The following is a 20,337-nucleotide window of genomic DNA, read 5'->3' as shown; positions in this document are numbered from 1 at the left end:
TTTTTATTGCAAGAAAACAGGAGGCCTGAAAAATATCTCCATCAATTTTAAAATTCAGGGGTTCCTAAAAAAGATTTCACAGGTGTCATTTTGGGGAGACTTGGAATCAATGATGACCCTTCGGAGACTGGATCCAGGTTTGTTAACTTTAATTGTTCCTTTGACCCATTGCTGGCTGACTTGCAGCAATTTCAGATATACTGGTCTGCCCTCCTTCCCTCTTCCCACCCAGAAAGAAGAGAGTCTGTTTTGCCTTTGAGAAGGTTTTCTCTTTCCAGTGATGTTAAGCAATGCCTATTTCAAAACTGCATGAATCAACTCTTATTTGAAATGAATTATTCATCCTCTGATTTCTCAACATCTTGTTGCTTCAGTGGCTTCAATCATGGTCAAACTGAAGGGCACAGCTGAATTCAAAACTGAATCAACAAAAATCAAGGCTTCCTATGTCATCTCCAAGTTCCACACATAGCTTTATCAGAGAGGGTGGAAGTCATTCTGAAAGCACTGATTTCTTTTTCCTTTTGCAGGCCATTTTAACTATTAAGAACTACCTGTATAGTTGTAAACAACTGTCTTCTCTGCTTCACACTTCTCACCTGAGGCTGAACACATTAGAACTTGCCTTTCAAATTAATTCATCAGCCACCAAAAAGTAATTTCTATTACTGTGTAGTTTTGGACACTCCCATCTTCTTCATCCCAGTTTTTCACCTCTAGTTCCAGTTTGCTGTTTAGTCCTACTCCTTCTTTTCCGTTTCTTTCTGATACCGCCAGAACTCTTGAGAAACCCCAGGAATGACGGAGCTGATGTGGAGCCAAAGGACTTGCCCCATAGACAGGGACTGTTGCAGGGGAAGGGGTCAGGAGGGATGAGGTTTACAGGCGAAGGGCCAGGGAAGCCAAACAGTGCGCACAGCAAGATGCCGAGTGACACTCTTTGCTATCCATCTTAAGTGTCATTAAGTAACAAGATGGGTGTAATTGGCTGAGCACCCTAAAGGCAAATGTCTGTAAGGTGAAGTGCTTTAAGTCAAGGACTGCTTGTATATGTATTTACACTTCTCTAAGAGTATTTCCACAATGCTTCAGGCAGTTTCCAATAACAGCACATTACCCAGCTTACAAACAGGTGGCCCCTGATATGCAGAGAAGTGGCTATGATGTTCCATGAAAATGTCTTGAAGAATGAGAAATTTTAAGACTGATTTGAGATGTCTCATGCATGAATACACAATTAAGTTAATTAACACAGCCAAAGCCTTAAGTACATCATCCTAAACATAGAGCTTATTATTCTTATAAGGTAATGAAGTATCACTCAAGCTGCAGCATTTTGCATGAAACTTTTTTTTTTTAATTTCCACTTTCTCTTTGAAGAATTTGGCAGGTGTTGATGAAACTTAAAACAGACAGGATGATTCCCCAAAGGAAAGACTATTGCTTTTGGAAGTCTCTGTGTGACTTTCCAGTGAAAGCGAAGTATGAGTTGCTTTCCTTATTGAGCACTAAATATCCTTTTATTTGCTTTGTGAAGAAATACTTGTAGAGATTGGAGCAGCAGAATGCAAAGGAGCTAACTGCCCCAGTAAAATTTGGACACACTTGCTTTCCAGGGGTTGCTAGAATACAAATGTAACCATCAGCATTCATTATTTAGATTAAGTTGTTTCCAAAGCAACTTTGACAGTTATAAATAAAACTCAGAAACATTCAGTTAGGAAAATGGAAAAAAGATAAAAATAAATGGAGTTTAAATTGCTTTAGAGAGCATTTGTCTATGAAGGAATTTATGAGGGAAAAAGAACTAGGCACCTTGTTTAGGGATTTTGTATATTAAAAAATATTCCATTTCCAAGGATGATTTTCAAGTTTACATTAAATATAAAATAAAATCTGAATTGCTTTTGCATTGAAGGCCAAATAAAACTTTTTTGCAAGTGGTTTCTATTTTTAGCATATTATTATGTATACAAAAGAAGTAGAACTAATCCTATAATAAGTCACGTTTTCTGGATACTGCAGTCTGAGACTTACAGAACAATAACAGAAATATGATCTTTCCATTTAATGTATTGAGCAAGCTGGTCAATTACAGTGTCACAAAATGGGGCAAAAATATCTGCCTTGGAGCCACTGATTTTGTTGAAACTTGGTTTGTGGTAAAGAAGTAAAGAAAAGAAAGGAAAGAGAAAAAAGGAATGCAGCAGTGGAAAGGCAATGGCCTAAAATATTATGTGCACAGTAAGCTGCAGAATTCTTGCTACTTTTGGTCTGAAAAAAGAACATCTTAAGACAGAATAAGAAATCTTCCGACTTAAGTCACCACGTCCGGATCTCTCCAACTATGCTGTAAGAATACACGAAACATTACCTTTGGCTACATCGGTGGCCCAGGTCATAATGTGATCCATGTCCATTTCTTCACTTCTGTTACTGTTAATGTAATCATAGAGTGATCCCAGAGAAGCGTATTCTGTTTTCAAAGGAAAGATTAAGCATAGAATTAAAACCAAGGCACAAATCACAAATAAGACTGCATGGTTTCATTGAGAAAATGTGTTAAAGAATTTAACAAAAATACATTAAAACTTATAAAAAAAAAAAACAAAAACTGTTCTATGCTGTGGTTTCTCAAAATTAATATCATCCTGGAAAGAAATCTGTTAAAGACAAGACCACTAACAGAATGGATAATAAAACTTCAGCTGGTGATGAAATCAAAAGCCATTTGGACGGAATTCAGAAACACAAAGGTGTTGCAAGAATGCATTTGAAACAAAGGCAGGCATGTATATAGGTATTTCAAAAAATTGTTATTCTTAGGAGATAAATAAGGTTAAACACATAAGTCAGAGGGTTTATGTGACCATGTAAACAAATCAATATTTGTTGCATCAGGATTGAGATGAGTCCTCAAATTTTAAGCTTTACAAAAGGTCAAGAAAGTGAGAAAACTCCTTTTAAAATGGTTTTGAGATATGAATTACATATCATAAAATTCACCCACCATATGTGTCCAATTTGATTTTTAGGAAACTTACAGAGTTGTGCAATAACCACTACAATCCACTTTTAGAACCTTTCCACGATCCCAAACAAGTCCCTTCTGCCCACTTACAGTTAATCACCACTGTCAGCCCCAGCCCGGTGACTTATCTTTTCTCACTCTCAAAAGTGCCTTTTCTAGACATTTCACATAATGGAATGAAACAATATATGGCCTTTATGTCTGACTGCTCTCTCTTCATATAATGCTTGCAAGACTCTTGTGTGTAGCATGTGTCAGTACTTCATTCCTCTTTATTCCTGGATAGTATTTCATTGTATTGATCTATCACATTCACCTTTTTCACTCACTGGGTTGATAGACATTTGCATGGTTCCTTTTCTAGATGTTATTTATCAGGTGGAGAAAATTCCCTTCTATTTTTAGCCTGCTGAGATTTCTTATTATAAATGGGTGTTGTAGTATGTCAAGTTGGTTTTTGTCTTTTATTCTGTTACGGTGTTTTACATTAATTGATTTCAGATGTTAAGTCAACCTTGCATTTCTGGGATAGATCCCATTTGGTTGTAATGTATAATCCTTTTTATTGGTGGATGGATTCAGTTTGCTAATATGTAGTGAAGGATTTTTTTTTTTAGTCAAGGACTTTTGCATCTATATTCAGGAGGGATGGTGGTCTGCAGTTTTCTTATTATGGTTCTGTCTGGTTTTGCTATTAGGATAATGCTGGCTGTATAGAATGAACTGGAAGTGTTCCTTGTATTTTCAGAAACAGTATGGGAAGGACTGGTGTTTTATTTCCTATAGAACTCATCAGTGAAATCAGCTGGTTTTGGAAATTCATTATGGAAATATTTTAAATTATGAATTCAAATTTCTTTAATTATAGTTTTGGTCAGATTTTTTGTTTCTTCTTGAGTCAGTTTTGAAAATTTTTATATTTTTAGGGATTTTTTTCATTGCATCTAAATTGTCTAATTTGTTGCCATAAGGTTGGTCATAATATTCCCTTATAATCCTTTTAAATTTCTGTAGGGACCATAATGCTATCTTCTCCTTCATTTCTGATTTTGCTAATTTGTATTTTCTTTTTTGTTGTTCAGTCCAGCTAAAGGTTTGTCAGTTTTACTGAGCTTTACAAAGACCAAAATTTTAGTTTCATGGATTGTCTCTATTATTTTTCTGTTTTCTATGTTATTCTATTCTGCTCCAGTCCTTATTATTTCCTTTCATTGCCTTGCTTTGGGCTTATTTTGTTCTTTCTGTAGTTTGTTAAGGTTAAAGCTTAATGACCAATTTCAGACCTTCTTTTTAAACGAAACATAGATGTGTTGTTGCTCAGTTGCTCAGTTGTGTCCAACTCTTTGCAACTCCATGGACTACAGCACGCCAGGCTTCCCTGGCCTTCATCGTTTCCCAGAGTTTGCTCAAACTCCTGTCCATTGAGTTGATGATGCCATCCAACCATCTCGTTCTCTGTTGTCCCCTTTTCCTTCTGCTCTCAATCTTCCTCAGCATCAGGGTCTTTTCTAGTGAGTCGGCTCTTCGCATCTGGCAGCCAAAGTATTGGAGGCTCAGCTTCAGCATCATTCTTTCCAATGAATATTTAGGGCTGATTTCCTTTAGGGTACTGGTTTGATCTTGTTGTCCGAGGGACTCTCAAGAGTCTTCTCCAACACCACAGTTCAAGAGCATCAATTCTTCAGTGCTCAGTCTTTTTATGGTCAAACTTTCACATCTGTATGTGACTGCTGGAAAAATCATAGCTTTGACTATACAGACCTTTGTAGGCAAAGTGATGTCTCTGCTTTTTAATGTGCTTATAAATTCCCTCCTAAGTATTACTTTGTCTTCCACCTATAATATTGATATGCTGCATTTTCATTTCCTCGCTGTTGAAAATATTTAAAAATCCATTGTGGTTTCTTGACTCATTGACTGTTTAGAAATGTGTCATGTAATTTCCAAACATTTGGGAATTTTCCGGGTTTCTTTCTTGCATTGATTTTTAAATTCTATTGTGATCAAAGAACTCTTCAATCCTTTATTTTAATTGGAGGATAATTACTTTACAATATTGTGATGGCTTTTGCCATATGCTAAAATGAATCGGCCATAGGTATACATGTGTCCCTCCCACCTCCCTCCCCACTCCATCCCTCCAGGTTGTCACAGAGCACTGGCATTGGGTGCCCTGCTTCATATATTGAACTTGAACTGGTCTTCTGTTTTATTCACTTCTTTTTGATGTAATAAGATTTATTTCATGATTTAACTTATCGTGCATGCTAAAGAATATGCCCTTGAGAAGAACATTCATTCTTTGTTGGGTGGTATACAGAACTGGTTGAGAGTGTTTGTCAAGTCTTCTATATCCTTGCTGATTTTCTATCTAGTTGTTCTATCAATTACTGAGAATGGGGGTACTGAAACCCCTTTGTTGAACTGACTGGTTCTCCTTTACAGTCAGTTTTTGCTTCATGTACTTTGAGGACCTATTGTTAACTATGTATATATTTACAATTGCTATATCTTCCTGATGTATTGATCCTTTTTATCATTATGAATGACCCAATTTATTTCTAGTAATATTTCTTAAGTTTATTTTGTTTGAAATTACTATAGTTACTCCAGTTCATGCTTACTGCTTGATCAGTAGTACAGAATTAAGACATTTCCAAAAATCAAAGAAAAGATGATTCTCTATTGTATCTTTTCTTTTGACTTTGGAGATTCTAGTCATTCCATTATTTTGCAGATCTGGGAAAAAGATATTCACTTCCCTTCCAAGGGAAATAAAATGGCAGCTACCTCTTGGACTCTGTTCTAAGTCTTATAAACAGGTTTTAGAAAACCGTCTCTGTGATGACAAGTTTCGGCAAACACACATGCACGGGTGCATGTATACACACCCTTACCCAGAAATAATCAATTCTGGTCCCTTCACTCACAAAGAGAAAACTGAGACAGATCATCAGGGACCCATCTATGGAGCTTTGGCAGAATCAAGACAAGATTTCATCGCTCAGTTCCTATTCCAGTGTCCATTCCATTCCATCGCTCTGATAAGTTATTCTTTTAAGTCCTCAGTATGAGTGACAACAGCTGCCTGATGCAAGAACCTTTTTTATTGACAAGCACACTCAAGATGGAATAGATTCAAGCTAGTCAAGGTTTCCCCGTCAGGGCTCCAACATATGAGAAAGACAATGAGGTTCCAAACAGAGGGAGCTCGCTGGGTTGGGTGATCAAGGTTTTTGTGCCTGCCTGTGTCTCTCTCTACCTTACTTACTTACAAGTCTGCCATACTAGTGTTCATTTCAAGAAGCAAGGCAAGTGCTATCATTCCCAACCCATTTGATCTTCCACACTTGATTCATATGTACTATCATCCCTCAGTTATCTGTGGGGGGGGTTGGTCGAGGATACTCAAGTCTCTTACATAAAACGGAGCAGTACATTCAGTCTTCCACATCTACTGGATCTAAAGTATGCTCACAGCCTTCCAGAACCTAGCTTACGTATAAGAGAAGATTCTGTATAAAATCAATTGAGAAATTTATACCACTGTGGTTCTATCATTAGTTGGGTAATCTTGAAAAAGTACTTAAGTTAGAGTTTCAGTTTCTTACATGAAATAGGATATTCTAAGTATTAGATAACATCATTTATAAGGAAGTACCTAATCCAGTCCTTTTTATTGAGGGTATTTTGTTATTTTAAGATAATATATAAAGACAATCCAAGTTCTTACCACTACAATAGAAGAAAAGAGGCCTGACTGATCTTTTAAGGTTTTCTTGTTTGTTTTATTTTGGTCAAAGAACTGCCATGATAAAGAACTTGGTCAAAGTTATGTATTGTAAAATTGAACACTATATTTATCATAGACCTGAAGCTGTTTATTGGATTATAAAACTATGAGTATAAAGTAATATAAATAGGTGCCTTTCTGTATTTTTACATGGCAAAATTTTCTGTGTGCTCCATTTTCGAAAGGGTATTTCCATCAGTTATAAATTGCTGTTCTATATTATGCGATAATTTAGATCAAGGTCATTACCAACTCAGATGACCAAACCTGAAAAATATTATTCTCACGTCAGAGACCTTGAAGAAAGAATGCTCTAATGGGATTAAAATGCCTTGCAAAGAATTACAACATGAGTAGCTCAAGAAATCTTAATTTGTAAAAGGTCACAGAGTTACAAAAAACATCGCTCATTTCAACTAATTAAATGAAATTTTAGTTAAACGGCACCTTTAAATATTGGTATTGCAGCTGCAAGTGCATTTAAATAGCATTTACACAGATATAATTAGCACAATTAAACATGGGTAGAAGTGGAAACACCATTCTTAATTATATTGATATAATCAGTTTTATTAATGCTTTATAGCAACAAAAGTGACATCTGACAGTAGCACACAATTCATGACAGAACCTAATATTAAGCATTTGAGCATATTAAAGAATCTAAAGCTAGGTAAATGGGGAAAGAAAAAAGTCAAATAGAGTTCCTACCTGTGACAATACCATAGTTGGGAGGTTCGAGAATTACTCCATAAAACTGGATGATGTTTCTGTGACTGAGGACGCTGAGTATTTCTGCCTATACAAAAATCAAATACAAAATTGCATAAAATTTCACATTTATAAAAGTCTCATAAAATAGGTTTTGTGTTCAATTTTCTTTTACATACTTTACAAAGATGTGTATGTGCTCAACAAGCATGTGATACTAATAAAACAGTGTCTTTGGCAGTTTTCTTGATAGATTAAGAATTTGTATTGAAGGTTTCTGAAAAATTTTAAAAAGAAATGGGGTTGAACTGGCAGCAGCAGAAGTGCTTACTAGTAAGCCAACATGACTGACAGTAGAGGGGGATGATTAAAGAGGGGAGATGCCATATTTATTTAAGTAAAAGCCTTCCTCCTTAAAGTCAAACAGATTTTTTTTTTTTTTTTCTGAATAATATCCTCTCTGGCAGACTGCAACACGACTAAATTTCTATCAGTTGGATGAACAGTTATGGCAAAATTGGCTCAGACAGTAAAGAGTGTGAGCCTGCAATTCAGGAGACCTGGGTTCGATCCCTAGGCCGGGAAGATCCCCTGGAAAAGAGAATGGCTACCCATTCCAGTATTCTTACTCCTCTGTCCATGGGATTCCTCAGGCAAGAATACTGGACTTGGTTGCCACGCCCTCCTCCAGGGGATCTTCCCAACTCAGGAATTAAACCCATGTCTTTTATGTCTCCCGCACTGGCAGGCAGGTTCTTTACTACTAGCACCACCTGGGACACCCCAGTAGGGTATGATTTTTCATTAAAAACGTGAAACTTGCTTTGAAGGTGGTTTGACTAGACAGGTTATGGGTTGACATGGGGTCAATGTGGGAACAGGAGAAAGGACCATTGTTAGTGACTGGATGAGACGTTCATTTTATGAAGGTTGATTTGACAGTTTGTTTTAGTAAGTGCTGAAGTGGGCTATAGAAATAATTCCTTAACAATCACTGAGCGTTCACTGTGGGTAGAGGTTCTGTATTCATCAAACAACCTTCTCATAATTTAGTTTTCCAAGTAGAAAGAAAATATACTAATTGGACAATAAATACAATTATTCATCCATATGGCAACTCTCTTTCTAAAGCAGCATAAAAAACCTTTGTTGTAAAAATACAATTCATGTGAAGTTTGGAAATCATAAGGCCTCTGTTTTTCAGTGGCAGATCAACTCTTTGTGAGTAAAGCTATGAGAGTTCAATGTGAGGACGCCTTAATGTTAGAACCAGTATTGATCAAAATCAGGGAGTGTTATCCTTTGGCACATTTTGATATATTCTTCAGAATATCTAAATCGAGAAGTCATTAAAAATGTTTTCATCAATAAGGAATAAATACAAGAATATTCTGAATCCTTGGACAATGATTTTATAATTCAACATGACATGGAATTTTCAGTGTTTCAGCTAGCTTTCATGCTTACATTTAAGATACTAACAAATTATATCTTGCAGAGAGAACTTATCTTTTTAGGTATTGGTAAGCATGTCTAAATGGCCTTGAGTAGGTATATGCTAATGACAGAACAACTATTATCTTGTGTTCCTTTGTTGTGCTTGTTTTAACTTTTTACAGTTATGAAAAACTCTTGCAATATGATTTGCAAGCAAAAGATATTTTTATGGAATAAGGCTTCAGGTTCCAATTTAGTAAACTAAGAATTTGATTTAACATCTCGAAAACAACATGCTACTTTAGAATGTTGTACGAGTTTCATGGAAATGGGCTAATAATAAGTAGAGATAGATTAAATAAATAAGTGACATTTGCAATAAATGGAAATCATGATACCTGTTAGCAATTCAAGCAAGCTCTAACAGAAAATACCTTGGATTAATTGAATTATTAAAATCTGTGCTTATAGTAGCCAGGATCTGAATGCAAGCGGATGTATTATAGAAATTTGCCTCTATAGGCACCAGCTTGTCAATAGTTCATCAATGGAAGTTGCTGAAGGAAGTATGTAGCAAAATTTTCCTTCAGTTGTTGTTTTCCCATTGTTTTTCAGATTTAAATTCTGGATACTCTAGCAAATAGCTTACACGTCAAAATAATGAATTAGTGGCTTGAAAAAGTTCAGTTTTATGTTAAAAAGGAAACATAATAACAACGAAGGCTAAAATAAGTCTCTATTGTGCCAAAAAATTTAAATATTTTTAACACTATTAAAACTAAGAAGATTTGGTACATATCTACAATGGAATATTACTCAGTCATAAAAAGAACAAAATATTGTCATTTGCAGAAACATGGATGTACTTAGAGAATACTGAAAGTGAAAGTGTTAGTCACTCAGTCAAGTCTGACTCTTTGCAACCCCATGGACTATGTAGCCGGCCAGGCTCCTCTGACCATGGGATTCTCCAGGCAAGAATACTGGAGTGGGTAGCCATTCCCCAATAGTTTAAATGGGAATAGCCATTCCCCCAAACTTAAGAAGATAAGAGCCCACATTTTTTTTTTTAATTAAAATTACACACAAAAGAAAGGAGATGGGGAGGAAATAAAATATATTATTTGTGTTTATCTCTAGGTAGCAAAGGACTTCCCAGGTGGCTCAATGGGTAAAGAATCTGCCTGCAATGCAGGAGTCATGGATTCAGTCCCTGGGTGAGGAAGATCCCCTGCAGGAGGGCATGGCAACCCATTCCAGTATTCTTGCCTAGAGAATTCCATGGATAGAGGAGCCTGGTGGGCTACAGTCCATATGGTTGCAAAGAATCAGACATGACTGAAGAAACTGAGCACACACTAGGTAGTAAAAAGAATATAACTGATTTAAAATTTCCACATATTTCCCAAATTCTTTACAATAGCCTCTATAATTTTTAATCAGAAAAAACAGTACAAGCATGTTATCCACAATATGTATGACTAGAGCATATAAATATAACATTTAAAATATTGATTTGCATGGAAATTTTGATTTTCCCTAGGATTGGATCAGAAAGAAGTAAAATTCTTTCCTTACCTCCCCAGAACTACCCTAGGTATATAAGGACTAGTTTAGTTAATCTCTGAGCTATGAGTTTCTCCAGATATGCATCCAGAACAGACATCTCCTGGGTTATTCCTGAAGAAGTCCATAAACTCTGAGAGGCCATGAGACATTAAGTCTGGACACTGAGTACACCTACTCAGACTCGGGTTCAGTGTTTTATTAAATGATCTTCCTCTCCCTTCTGACATTTGTTCTCGTAGCCCACTGCTCTTCAAAGAAGCCTTAGCTTGTCTTGCACCATGCCTAGTATAAAACCACATGAGGGAGAAAGGTCATATGGTTTATACAGCTGAAGCTCAATAATATTCAAAGGGTGGATGAACAAATAGTATTTGACAATAATGATATTAAGTGTGTTTAAATAACTGCCACGGTAAGAGTTCATGTAAGGTAAATGTTTACTCTGAACAGGGCAGTGAGAAGAGTAAAATGCCTGTGGGTGTGGATTTGCTTCACTATTCATTCTGTTCTTTTACATGCATAAGGGTTACTTCAGGCTATTATTTCGTAAGAATGCCAATCAATTATACAACTACAGTAGAAGCCACATTGAGATTTGTGTTCATGAGCCCTTTGTTGATTTGAACTTTCAGGATAAAGTTGGACAGCTACAAGTTGCCTCTTGCAGTCCATGACAATCAAATAAGCAAAATTTCTTGAGAGCCCTTCCTTGCTTGGCTATTCTCCAAGCATGCCCTCATTGAACTTTTTCAGATATAGAATGGAGAAGCTTGCTTAATCTTAAACCTTCTGCTTCCAGTTTTCTACCCAATGCATTGTACCATTTATATTTCTAAAATCACCTCTGCAAGTAAGCCAGCTTCTTATCAAGTCCACACCTTCCCCACACCATACCCACTGTAGCAGACCTCCTGAATAATGGAGCCCTGCTTCTCAGTAGGGGGGCTACATTTCACACACGATTTCTGCATAGGCTGAATGTGTCCTCCTAAAATCCATATGTTGAAACGTGACCCCCAAAGTGATGGTATAAGGAGGTGGGACCTGTAAAAGGTGATGAGGGTAGAGCCTCAGGAATGGAATCAGCACCCTTATAAAGGAGCTCCCTCACCCCTTCCTTCTGCCACATGAGGACACCACATGAAGATGGACAACTGTGAACCAGGAAGTAGGTTCTCACCAGAAATCAACTCTGCTAACAACTTGATCTCGGACTTCCCAACCTCCAGAACTTATGAGTGTCTTTGTTGTTTATAAGTCATCCCATCTTCAGTATTCTGTTACAGCATTCTGAATGGACTAAGGCAGCTCTCTTCCTAGGCTTGGGCCGACATCACAAAACTCTACAACTGAACCAGGCTTCTAAAGAACAGGATGGGTTCGAAAAGACAACGCCCTTGGTCTTCTCAGTACAGCATACTTCTTATCATTATCCGCACAGAGCCCAGAGCTATTGTACTTAGCAGCAGAATGTAAGGCACGAGGGGAAATACTTGATTTAAAAGCTCGAAAAACAGGGACTTCTCTGGTGGACCAGTGAGTGGTTAAGAAATCTCCAGCCAATGCAGGGGACCTGGGTTCGATCCCTGGTCTGGGAAGATCCCACAAGCCGTGAAACAACTAAGTCTGTGAGCCACAATTACTGAACTGAGCTCTAAATAAAGCTTGTGCTCTGCAACAAGAAAAACCACCACAGCAAGAAGCCCCCACACCACAACTGGAGAAAGCCCATGGCACAAGGAAGACTCATTGCAGCCAAAAAAACAAACAAACCCTAAAACAGTAGTGTTTAAGGTCAAAACATCCTGCTTTTTCAGGCAAGAAGTAGGTAGACATTCTCTTCTGTTTCAGGCTCTGATTATAAAGATAATTGAGGCAGAATGCACTGTCTAAGTAAGATTTACATGTGTCAGATCACAAGAACCAGTGTCAAAAACAACAACAAAAAAATTGTTTACTTCATTGAATTTATACTCCAAGAATACTATTTTAGGGTCATTTTCCTAAAATAAAAACTTGATTCTCGCAAGATGAAAAACCAACTCCCACTTCTAAAAACTCAGTGCTATAGAACAACATTAAAAATAGGCTAGGATGATTTTCAATTCTGTATTTAATCACCAGAGTCATACCCAGGTCATGCTCTTTGAATCACTTTTAGGCTTAATGAGACCCATTCAATAACACAGGCACACGACAAGCAGCAAATCTCTCAATTCTGTAGGCTCTCTTTCAAATGCTGCTCTTTAGGTATTTAGGGAAATAAAGGATAAACAAACTGAATTCAGTGCAGCCTATATTCCTCAGTGTCATGAAGATGTTTCTTTGGAAGAAAAATGGCTAGAAATACTAAGAAGGAAAAATAAACCAGTCATTCTGCTCACTCTTCGTGAACAGCCGAGATGGAGTCATGCGGGACAGACGTCACTGATGCTGGGAAGTCTTTATTGCTCAATGGTCTTCCTGGTGGGTTGCAGGAGACTTACCACGTGCAGCTACTGGGACAGCTGCCTGGGCTCCGTTCCCGGGATCAGGCTGCTCTCCAGTTAAGTATATACCCAACTAAGGACAGACTAACCCGGCAGGAGGGAAGGCTGGCTAAAACTGAATGAAATACACACTGAAGATTTAAGGACAGGAATGTAAGAGATATCCCAAGGTATAAAAGACTGAGAGATTTTAGATTCTTCATGCTCAACAACAGAAGGTCACTGTGATGACATGAAAAAGTCAGATATATTGTAAACTTGTATTCAGTTTGGATAACAAAAGCACATTCAAGCCCTCAACTTTCCACTAAACAACTTATGTAACTTGGTCAAAGAGATCACTTGGGGCTAAACTTACACAGAAAACCTCCCCAAAGAAAGCCCTTGAATAAGACTTGAAGTATGAATTAATGAAGGACTAGGCTTTTAAAAAAATAAGAAAACACAATATAATGTAATCAAAACTAGGTCAGTGGAAATTTAAATTCTAATTCCAAAATGGATGGCCCTGGAGCCACCGGGTTACTCTGAACCTTGTTTCTTCCTAGAAAATTATTTTGCTGGACAAAATTATCTTCCAGATTCCTTCATGCTTTAAATTTCTATCCATTTCTATTAAAAAAAAACCAAAACCTAACTTAATGTATTTCTAACAGTTGCTTTACTCAGAGTGGGTCCTCGATAGATATGTGGTACATGGAACTGAGGTCATTAACTCTGGTGTATTAAGATACCCTCTAGAGTCAAACAGGTGGAGGCAGGAATCTTGGCTATGTCTCCTATAAGCTGGGTGACTTAGGGGAAGCCTCTCTAGGCTCCAATCTCCTTAAGGGAGAACAGAAATCCTACCTTAGTGTCTAGCAATTCCAGGTATTTAACCAATGATAATTCCTTTCTCTGAAGATCTTCCCTTTCCTTTTTAACCAGTTTATCATTCAGAGTTAAGTCAAGCTTACAGCAAAGATGAGATTTCTTCCACACTGGATTCCACTTTCATAACTGACTTGTATGAGCTAGCTTCATGTATTTATCATATTTGACTTTCCATGTTTATGTGTGGTGTGTTGTGCTCAGTTGCTCAGTTGTGTCTGACTTTTTGTGCGACCCTATGGACTGTATGCCCCCAGGCTCTTCTGTCCATGGGATTCTCCAGGCAAGAATGCTGGATCTCCCGCACCCAGGTATGGAACCCACATCTCCTGCATTTCCTGTATTGCAGATGGATTCTTTACCCACCCCCTTTAAAAAAAATACAATAAAAATGAGTCCTTTCATCTAAATATTTTTTTATCAAAAGCTGCCTTTGCTCAAAGAGATTCTTGTTTGCAGACTTCTGTACAAAAACAGCTTGTATGCGCTGTCTACTGTGCCAAGCAATTCATATAGACAGGTTTTAAAAATAATATTTTATATTAGTCTTATAATATTTTATATTATTTTATACAACTATTTTATTTATTTGGCTGCTCCCAGTCTTAGTTGTGGCATGTGGGGACCTCATTCCCTGACCAGGGGTCAAAATTGGGCCCTCTGCACCGGGAATCTTAACCACTCAACCACTACAGAAGCTCCTCTGTTTTTTTTTTTTTTGCTGTACTGGGTCTTCATTGCTGTGTGTGGGCTTCTCTATTGCGGTGAACAGCGGCTACTCTTTAGTTGTGGTGCACGGACTTTGCATTGAAGTGGCTTCTCTTGTTGCGGAGCACAGGCTCTAGGCTCGTGGAGTCAGTAGTTGTGGCTCATGGGCTTAGCTGCTCTGCGCCATGTGGGATTCTTCCTGGACCAGGGATCAAACCCATGTCCCCTGCACTGGCAGGAGAATTCCTAGTCTCTGGACAAACAGGGAAGTCACCATCCACTTGTTTTTATTTCAGTTTGTGATCTTGCTCTTTTATTCTGAAGTGTTTTATATTTGCTGTGAATACATTTGCTAATGTTATTTAAAGGCTTAGATTAATCCAAGCCCACCAGGCTCTTCGGTCCATGGAATTCTCCAGGTCAGAATACTGGGGTGGGTTGCCATGCCCTCCTCCAGAGGATCTTCCCAATCCAGGGATCAAACTCAGGTCTCCCGCATTGTAGGCGAATTCTTTACTGTCTGAACCACCAGGGAAGCCCAGATTAATCTAGAGAACCAAAACATTATATAAATATATTTCTAAACCACTTGCATGCTTTTTTTGAGCAGAGGTATTTATTTATCTGTATTTTAAATATAGGTATTATGAAGAAATTAAAGGAAGAAATGGAAGGGGTAGTTAAAGAACCTGATAAAAATAATCAAATTTCAGAAAGGAGAGTAATGCAAACATTATTCTGTCTGGTGATGATATATGCAATTGGTAGACTGACCTTTTAAAGCCTCAAAGCAAATCACGAGTGAGGGCCTTCTACTACTGCAGAGAAATTTAAAAACTTGACTAAGGGCACAAAAAATGGCAAAGCCATGTTTTTAACACAGATTGTCTTATGTCAAAGTTCTGTTTATAATCACTAAACCCTCCCACTTTACAAACCTAACTTGAATACAGAATGGGATGTTAGTTTATAGAACATCTGAAAATTATAATAGACCTAAAAAAATGCCAAAACTCTCTAGTTAGTTACAGACATGTGAGAAACAACTCTTCATCAACTCCCCTTAGGGCCTCAGCCACTGCCTCCACTGTAAGATTTCCAAGCCTTCCTGATACTTAACTGGGCAAGATCAAGTCAAGAACCAAGATGTAATTCTCACTAGGCCATCAGGCCAGCGAGCAATGGCCAAATTTATAGTTAATAAAACCAGTTAATTGCACAGCATGAAGCACCCTCTCTCTATGCAAAAATTACATGGTTAGGAATTTTGAGCAACTCTCACAATCTGATTAGTTAAGTGCTTTATAATATTACTCTACAGTGCAACAGAGTTTGATTATTTATATCCCATAAGAGAAATGTTTGCTACATTTATTATGGAAATCTGCAAAATCATTTAGAAGAATTCAGGCAAATTTAATTTTTAAATAGTCTGAAAAGTCCTTTCACATCTTGTAGACTCCAATTAGACAGCATCTTGAATACCTGGATTCTTCCATTTAATGATTTCACTATTTCTGGATTCTGTCAGCATACTCAAACAATAACTAATGACAAAGGCACGTATGTGATATCTGCCAAACTACAGAGTGACAAAAAAGCGCCAAACCCCAACAAATATATGGTAAAAAATAACCTTGAATCATAGACTCTTAAGATGATTTCTCCCCTAAAGATTTAAAGAAGAGATAGCCTCCATTTAAGTAAACTCTCCCATATTAATAACCATCACCACCACCACCACCACCACAATCTTTCTTTTCACTAACCTTCATGCTGAAATCTAAGTCCTTCTTTGTGTTCAGTAGAGACAGTAAGTAAAAGATAACATCTGAAGGCTAATTTTCATATTACACTACATTATAGGTTTTCCTAAGCCTAGACTCTGGCAGTTAGAGAGGCCTGGCATGCTGCAGTTCATGGGGTCACAAAGAGTCAGACACGACTGAGCAACTGAACTGAACTGAACTGAAGCCTAAAGCTGGATGAATCACAAGCTGGAATCAAGACTGCCAGGAGAAATATCAACAGCCTCAGACATGCAGATGATACCATTCTAATGGCAAAAAGTGAAGAATTAAAGAGCCTCTTGATGGTGAAAGAAGAGAACGAAAAAGCTGGCTTAAAACGCAACATTCAGAAAACTAAGATCATGGCATCTGGTCTCATCACCTCATTGTAAACAGAAGGGGGAAAAGTGGAAGAAGTGACAGATTTTATTTTCTTGGGCTCCAAAATCACCACAGATGGGACTGTGGCCATGAAATTAAAATACCCTTGTCCTTGGAAGGAAAGGAATGACAAACCTAGACAGCATATTAAAAAGCAGAGACATCACTTTGCCAACAAGGGTCCCTATAGTCAAAGCTATGGTTTTGCCAGTAGTCATGTACAGATGCAAGAGTTGGACCATCAAAAAGGCTGAGTGCGGAAGAATTGATGCCTTTGAACTGTGTTGGTGGAGAAGACTCTGGACAGCTGGACAGTTCCTTGGACAGCAAGGAGATCAAACCAGTCAACCCTAAAGAAAATCAATCCTGAATATTCATTCTAAGGACTCATGCTGAAGCTGAAGCTCCAATACTGTGGCCCTGATGCAAAGAGCTGACTCACTGGAAAAGACCCTGATGCTGGGGAAAAATTGAAGGCAAAGGCAGAAGGGGGTGGCAGAGGATGAGATGGTTAGATAGCATCACCAACTCAATGGACATGAATTAGAAAAAACTCTGGGAGATAGTGGAGGACAGAGGAGACTGGCATGCTGCAGTCCATGGGGTTGCAAAGAATTGGATATGACTTAGCAACTAAACAAGTCTAAAAACTCTGCTGCTGCTGCTAAGTCACTTCAGTCATGTCCGACTCTGTGCAACCCCATAGACGTCAGCCCACCAGCCTCCCCCGTCCCTGGGATTCTTCAGGCAAGAACACTGGAGTGGGTTGCCATTTCCTTCACCACTTTCACTAGAACTCTAATTCTTATCAATTTTCTTGACATGTCTTATTTTTCAATTTTTAGGGATTATTTTACCTAAATTTATGCAAAAGGGACAATCATTTTAAAAATATATTCAAGTAACTGGTAGAGCCACCTGACTGAATGTATTCACTTTTCAGCCCAATATTGGGGTATGGTGTAAACTTGGTTACTATGGCTCTCCTCAAAACCATCTTTATATTCCTTTGATCCAAAAGAAAATTTTTTATCTTTTTAGGTTCAATCATATAAAGTTATAATTTAAGTATAATCATCTTCAGTTCAGTTAAGTCACTCAGTTGTGTCTAACTCTTTGTGACCCCATGGACTGCAGCACTCCAGGCTTCCTTGTCTATCTCCAACTCCCAGAGCTTGCTCAAACTCATGTCAATCAGGTCGGTGACGCCATCCAACCATCTCATCCTCTGCTGTCCCCTTCTCCCACCTTCAATCTTTCCCAGCATCAGGGTCTTTTCTAATGAGTCAGCCCTTAGCATCAGGTGGCCAAAGTATTAAAACTTCAGCATCAGCATCAGTCCTTCCAATGAATATTCAAGATTGATTTCCTTCAGGATTGACTGACTTGATCTCCTTGCAGTCCAAGAGACTCTCAAGAGTCTTCTCCAACACCACAGTTCAAAAGCATCAATTCTTCAGCACTCAGTTTTCTTTATGGTCCAGCACTCACATCCATACATGACTACTAGAAAAACCATAGCTTTGACTAGACAGACCTTTGTTGGCAAAGTAACATCTCTGCTTTCTAATATGCTATCTAGGTTGGTCATAGCTTTCCTTCCAAGGAGCAAGCGTCTTTTAATTTAATGGCTGCTGTCACCATCTGCAGTGATTTTGGAGCCCTAGAAAATAAAGCCTCTCACTGTTTCCATTGTTTCCCCATCTATTTGCCATGAAGTGATGGGACCGGATGCCATGATCTTCATTTTTTGAACGTTGAGTTTTAAGCCAGTTTTTTCACTGTCCTCTTTCACTTTCATCAGGAGGCTCTTTAGTTCCTCTTTGCTTTCTGCCATAAGGGTGGTGTTATCTCCATATCTGAGGTTATTGATATTTCTCCCGGCAATCTTGATTCCAGCTAGGGCTTCATCCAGCCCAGCATTTTGCATGATGTACTTTGCATATAAGTTAAATAAGCAGGGTGATGATATACAGCCTTGACATACTCATTTCCCAATTTGGAACCAGTCTGTTGAAGCCTTGCTTGAAGAATTTTGAGCATTACTTTGCTAGCGTCTGAGATGACTGCAATTGTGCAATAGTTTGAACATTCTTTCGCATGCCTTTCTTTGGGACTGGAATGAAAACTGACCTTTTCCAGTCCTGTGGCCACTGCTGAGTTTTCTAAATTTGCTGGCATGTTGAGTGCAGCACTTTCACAGCATCATCTTTGAGGATCTGAAATAGTTCAGCTGGGACTCCATCACTTTCACTAGTTTTGTCTGTAGTGATGCTTCCTAAGGCCCACTTGACTTTGCATTCCAGGATGTCTGTCTCTAGGTGAGTGATCACACCATCATGGTTATCTGGGTCATGAAGATCTTTTTTGTATAGTTCTTCTGTGTATTCTTGCCACCTCTTCTTAATTTCTTCTGCTTCTGTTAGGTCCATACCATTTCTGTCCTTTATTGTGCCCATCTTTGCATGAAATGTTCCCTTGGTATCTCTAATTTTCTTGAAGAGATCTCTAGTCTTTCCCATTCTATTGTTTTCCTCTATTTCTTTGCATTGATCACTGAGGAAGGCTTTCTTATATCTCTCCTTGCTATTCTTTGGAACTCTGCATTCAGACGGGTATATCTTTCCTTTTCTCCTTTGCCTTTCATGTCTCTTCTTTTCTCAGCTATTTGTAAGGCCTCCACAGACAACCATTTTGTCTTTTTGCACTTCATTTTCTTGGGGATGATTCTGATTACCACCTCCTATACAATGTTATGAACCTACATCCATAGTTCTTCAGGCACGCGATCAGATATAATTCCTTGAATCTATCTGGTCTTAGTAAAAGGAATATTTGTGATTTTCCTGAACTGGTTGGTTTTTAATTCCCATTGCTCAACAACCTATCATGTTACATTTTTCAAGTTGATTGCTAGAAAGCTTAGCCACAAATTTGTTGCCTATGTCTAGAAAGAATAAAGAACCTCATGAGTGTGTTTTTATTATACTATTTTCATTTCTGTCCATTTTGTTTTTTTACCATATTTTCCCTTTGCCCCATTTTCCTATTTTAATTTTTAAATCTCACAATTTGTATTTTTATAAGCTGCCGTAAATCATTTTAACATTGAAGCCATAAAATAAAATAGTATTTTGTATTGCATCTCAAGTTGGACTCTTCAAGATAAGACTCCAGGGTCCACAGATAGACCCTTGGTAGCCCATCAGAAAACTCAAAGAAACACTGGTCTATTCGAAGGGTTACCTCTTGGTTACTTCTCTGTGCACAAAGATACTCTCTCCTTCACTTTTTCTCCTCCAGCAGCCTTCACTAGCATTCCGCTTTAGCAATTTATGACCATCCTTAGATCTTTCTATTACCCACCCATCTCAAACTTAGAAGGCCCTTTTCTACCTTAACCTTTTAGCCTTATTCCCCTTAAACCGGCTCTTCAGTAGATCTTATTGAGGTCTCTGGTCCCTTAATTCCTTTCAGTTTTCCCTCTCTAATCAACTGGTTCTGTGGAAAGAAAGTGAAAGTTGCTCAGTTGTGTCCAACTCTTTGTGACCCCATGGA

The 20,337-nt window shown here is 38.0% G+C and overlaps 1 protein-coding gene across 4 annotated transcripts in view; it reads right to left on the bottom strand.

Moving 5' to 3' along the window:
* The window catches only part of MAP3K20 (mitogen-activated protein kinase kinase kinase 20), a 171,022-nt gene that overhangs the window by 81,599 nt on the left and 69,086 nt on the right, over positions 1 to 20,337 (bottom strand). For all 4 annotated transcript variants that reach the window (XM_065931774.1, XM_065931777.1, XM_065931775.1 and 1 more), the window contains exons 3-4: positions 7,536 to 7,623; positions 2,375 to 2,476 (exon numbers count right to left, since the gene is read on the bottom strand). In XM_065931774.1, the coding sequence (XP_065787846.1) occupies positions 2,375 to 2,476; positions 7,536 to 7,623 (190 nt within the window). The remainder of the gene's footprint in view (positions 1 to 2,374; positions 2,477 to 7,535; positions 7,624 to 20,337) is intronic.

The sequence above is a fragment of the Muntiacus reevesi genome, chromosome 3 (genome assembly GCF_963930625.1).
Source record: "Muntiacus reevesi chromosome 3, mMunRee1.1, whole genome shotgun sequence".
Classification (NCBI taxonomy): domain Eukaryota; kingdom Metazoa; phylum Chordata; class Mammalia; order Artiodactyla; family Cervidae; genus Muntiacus; species Muntiacus reevesi.
This window is presented reverse-complemented; position numbering and strand designations above follow the sequence as displayed.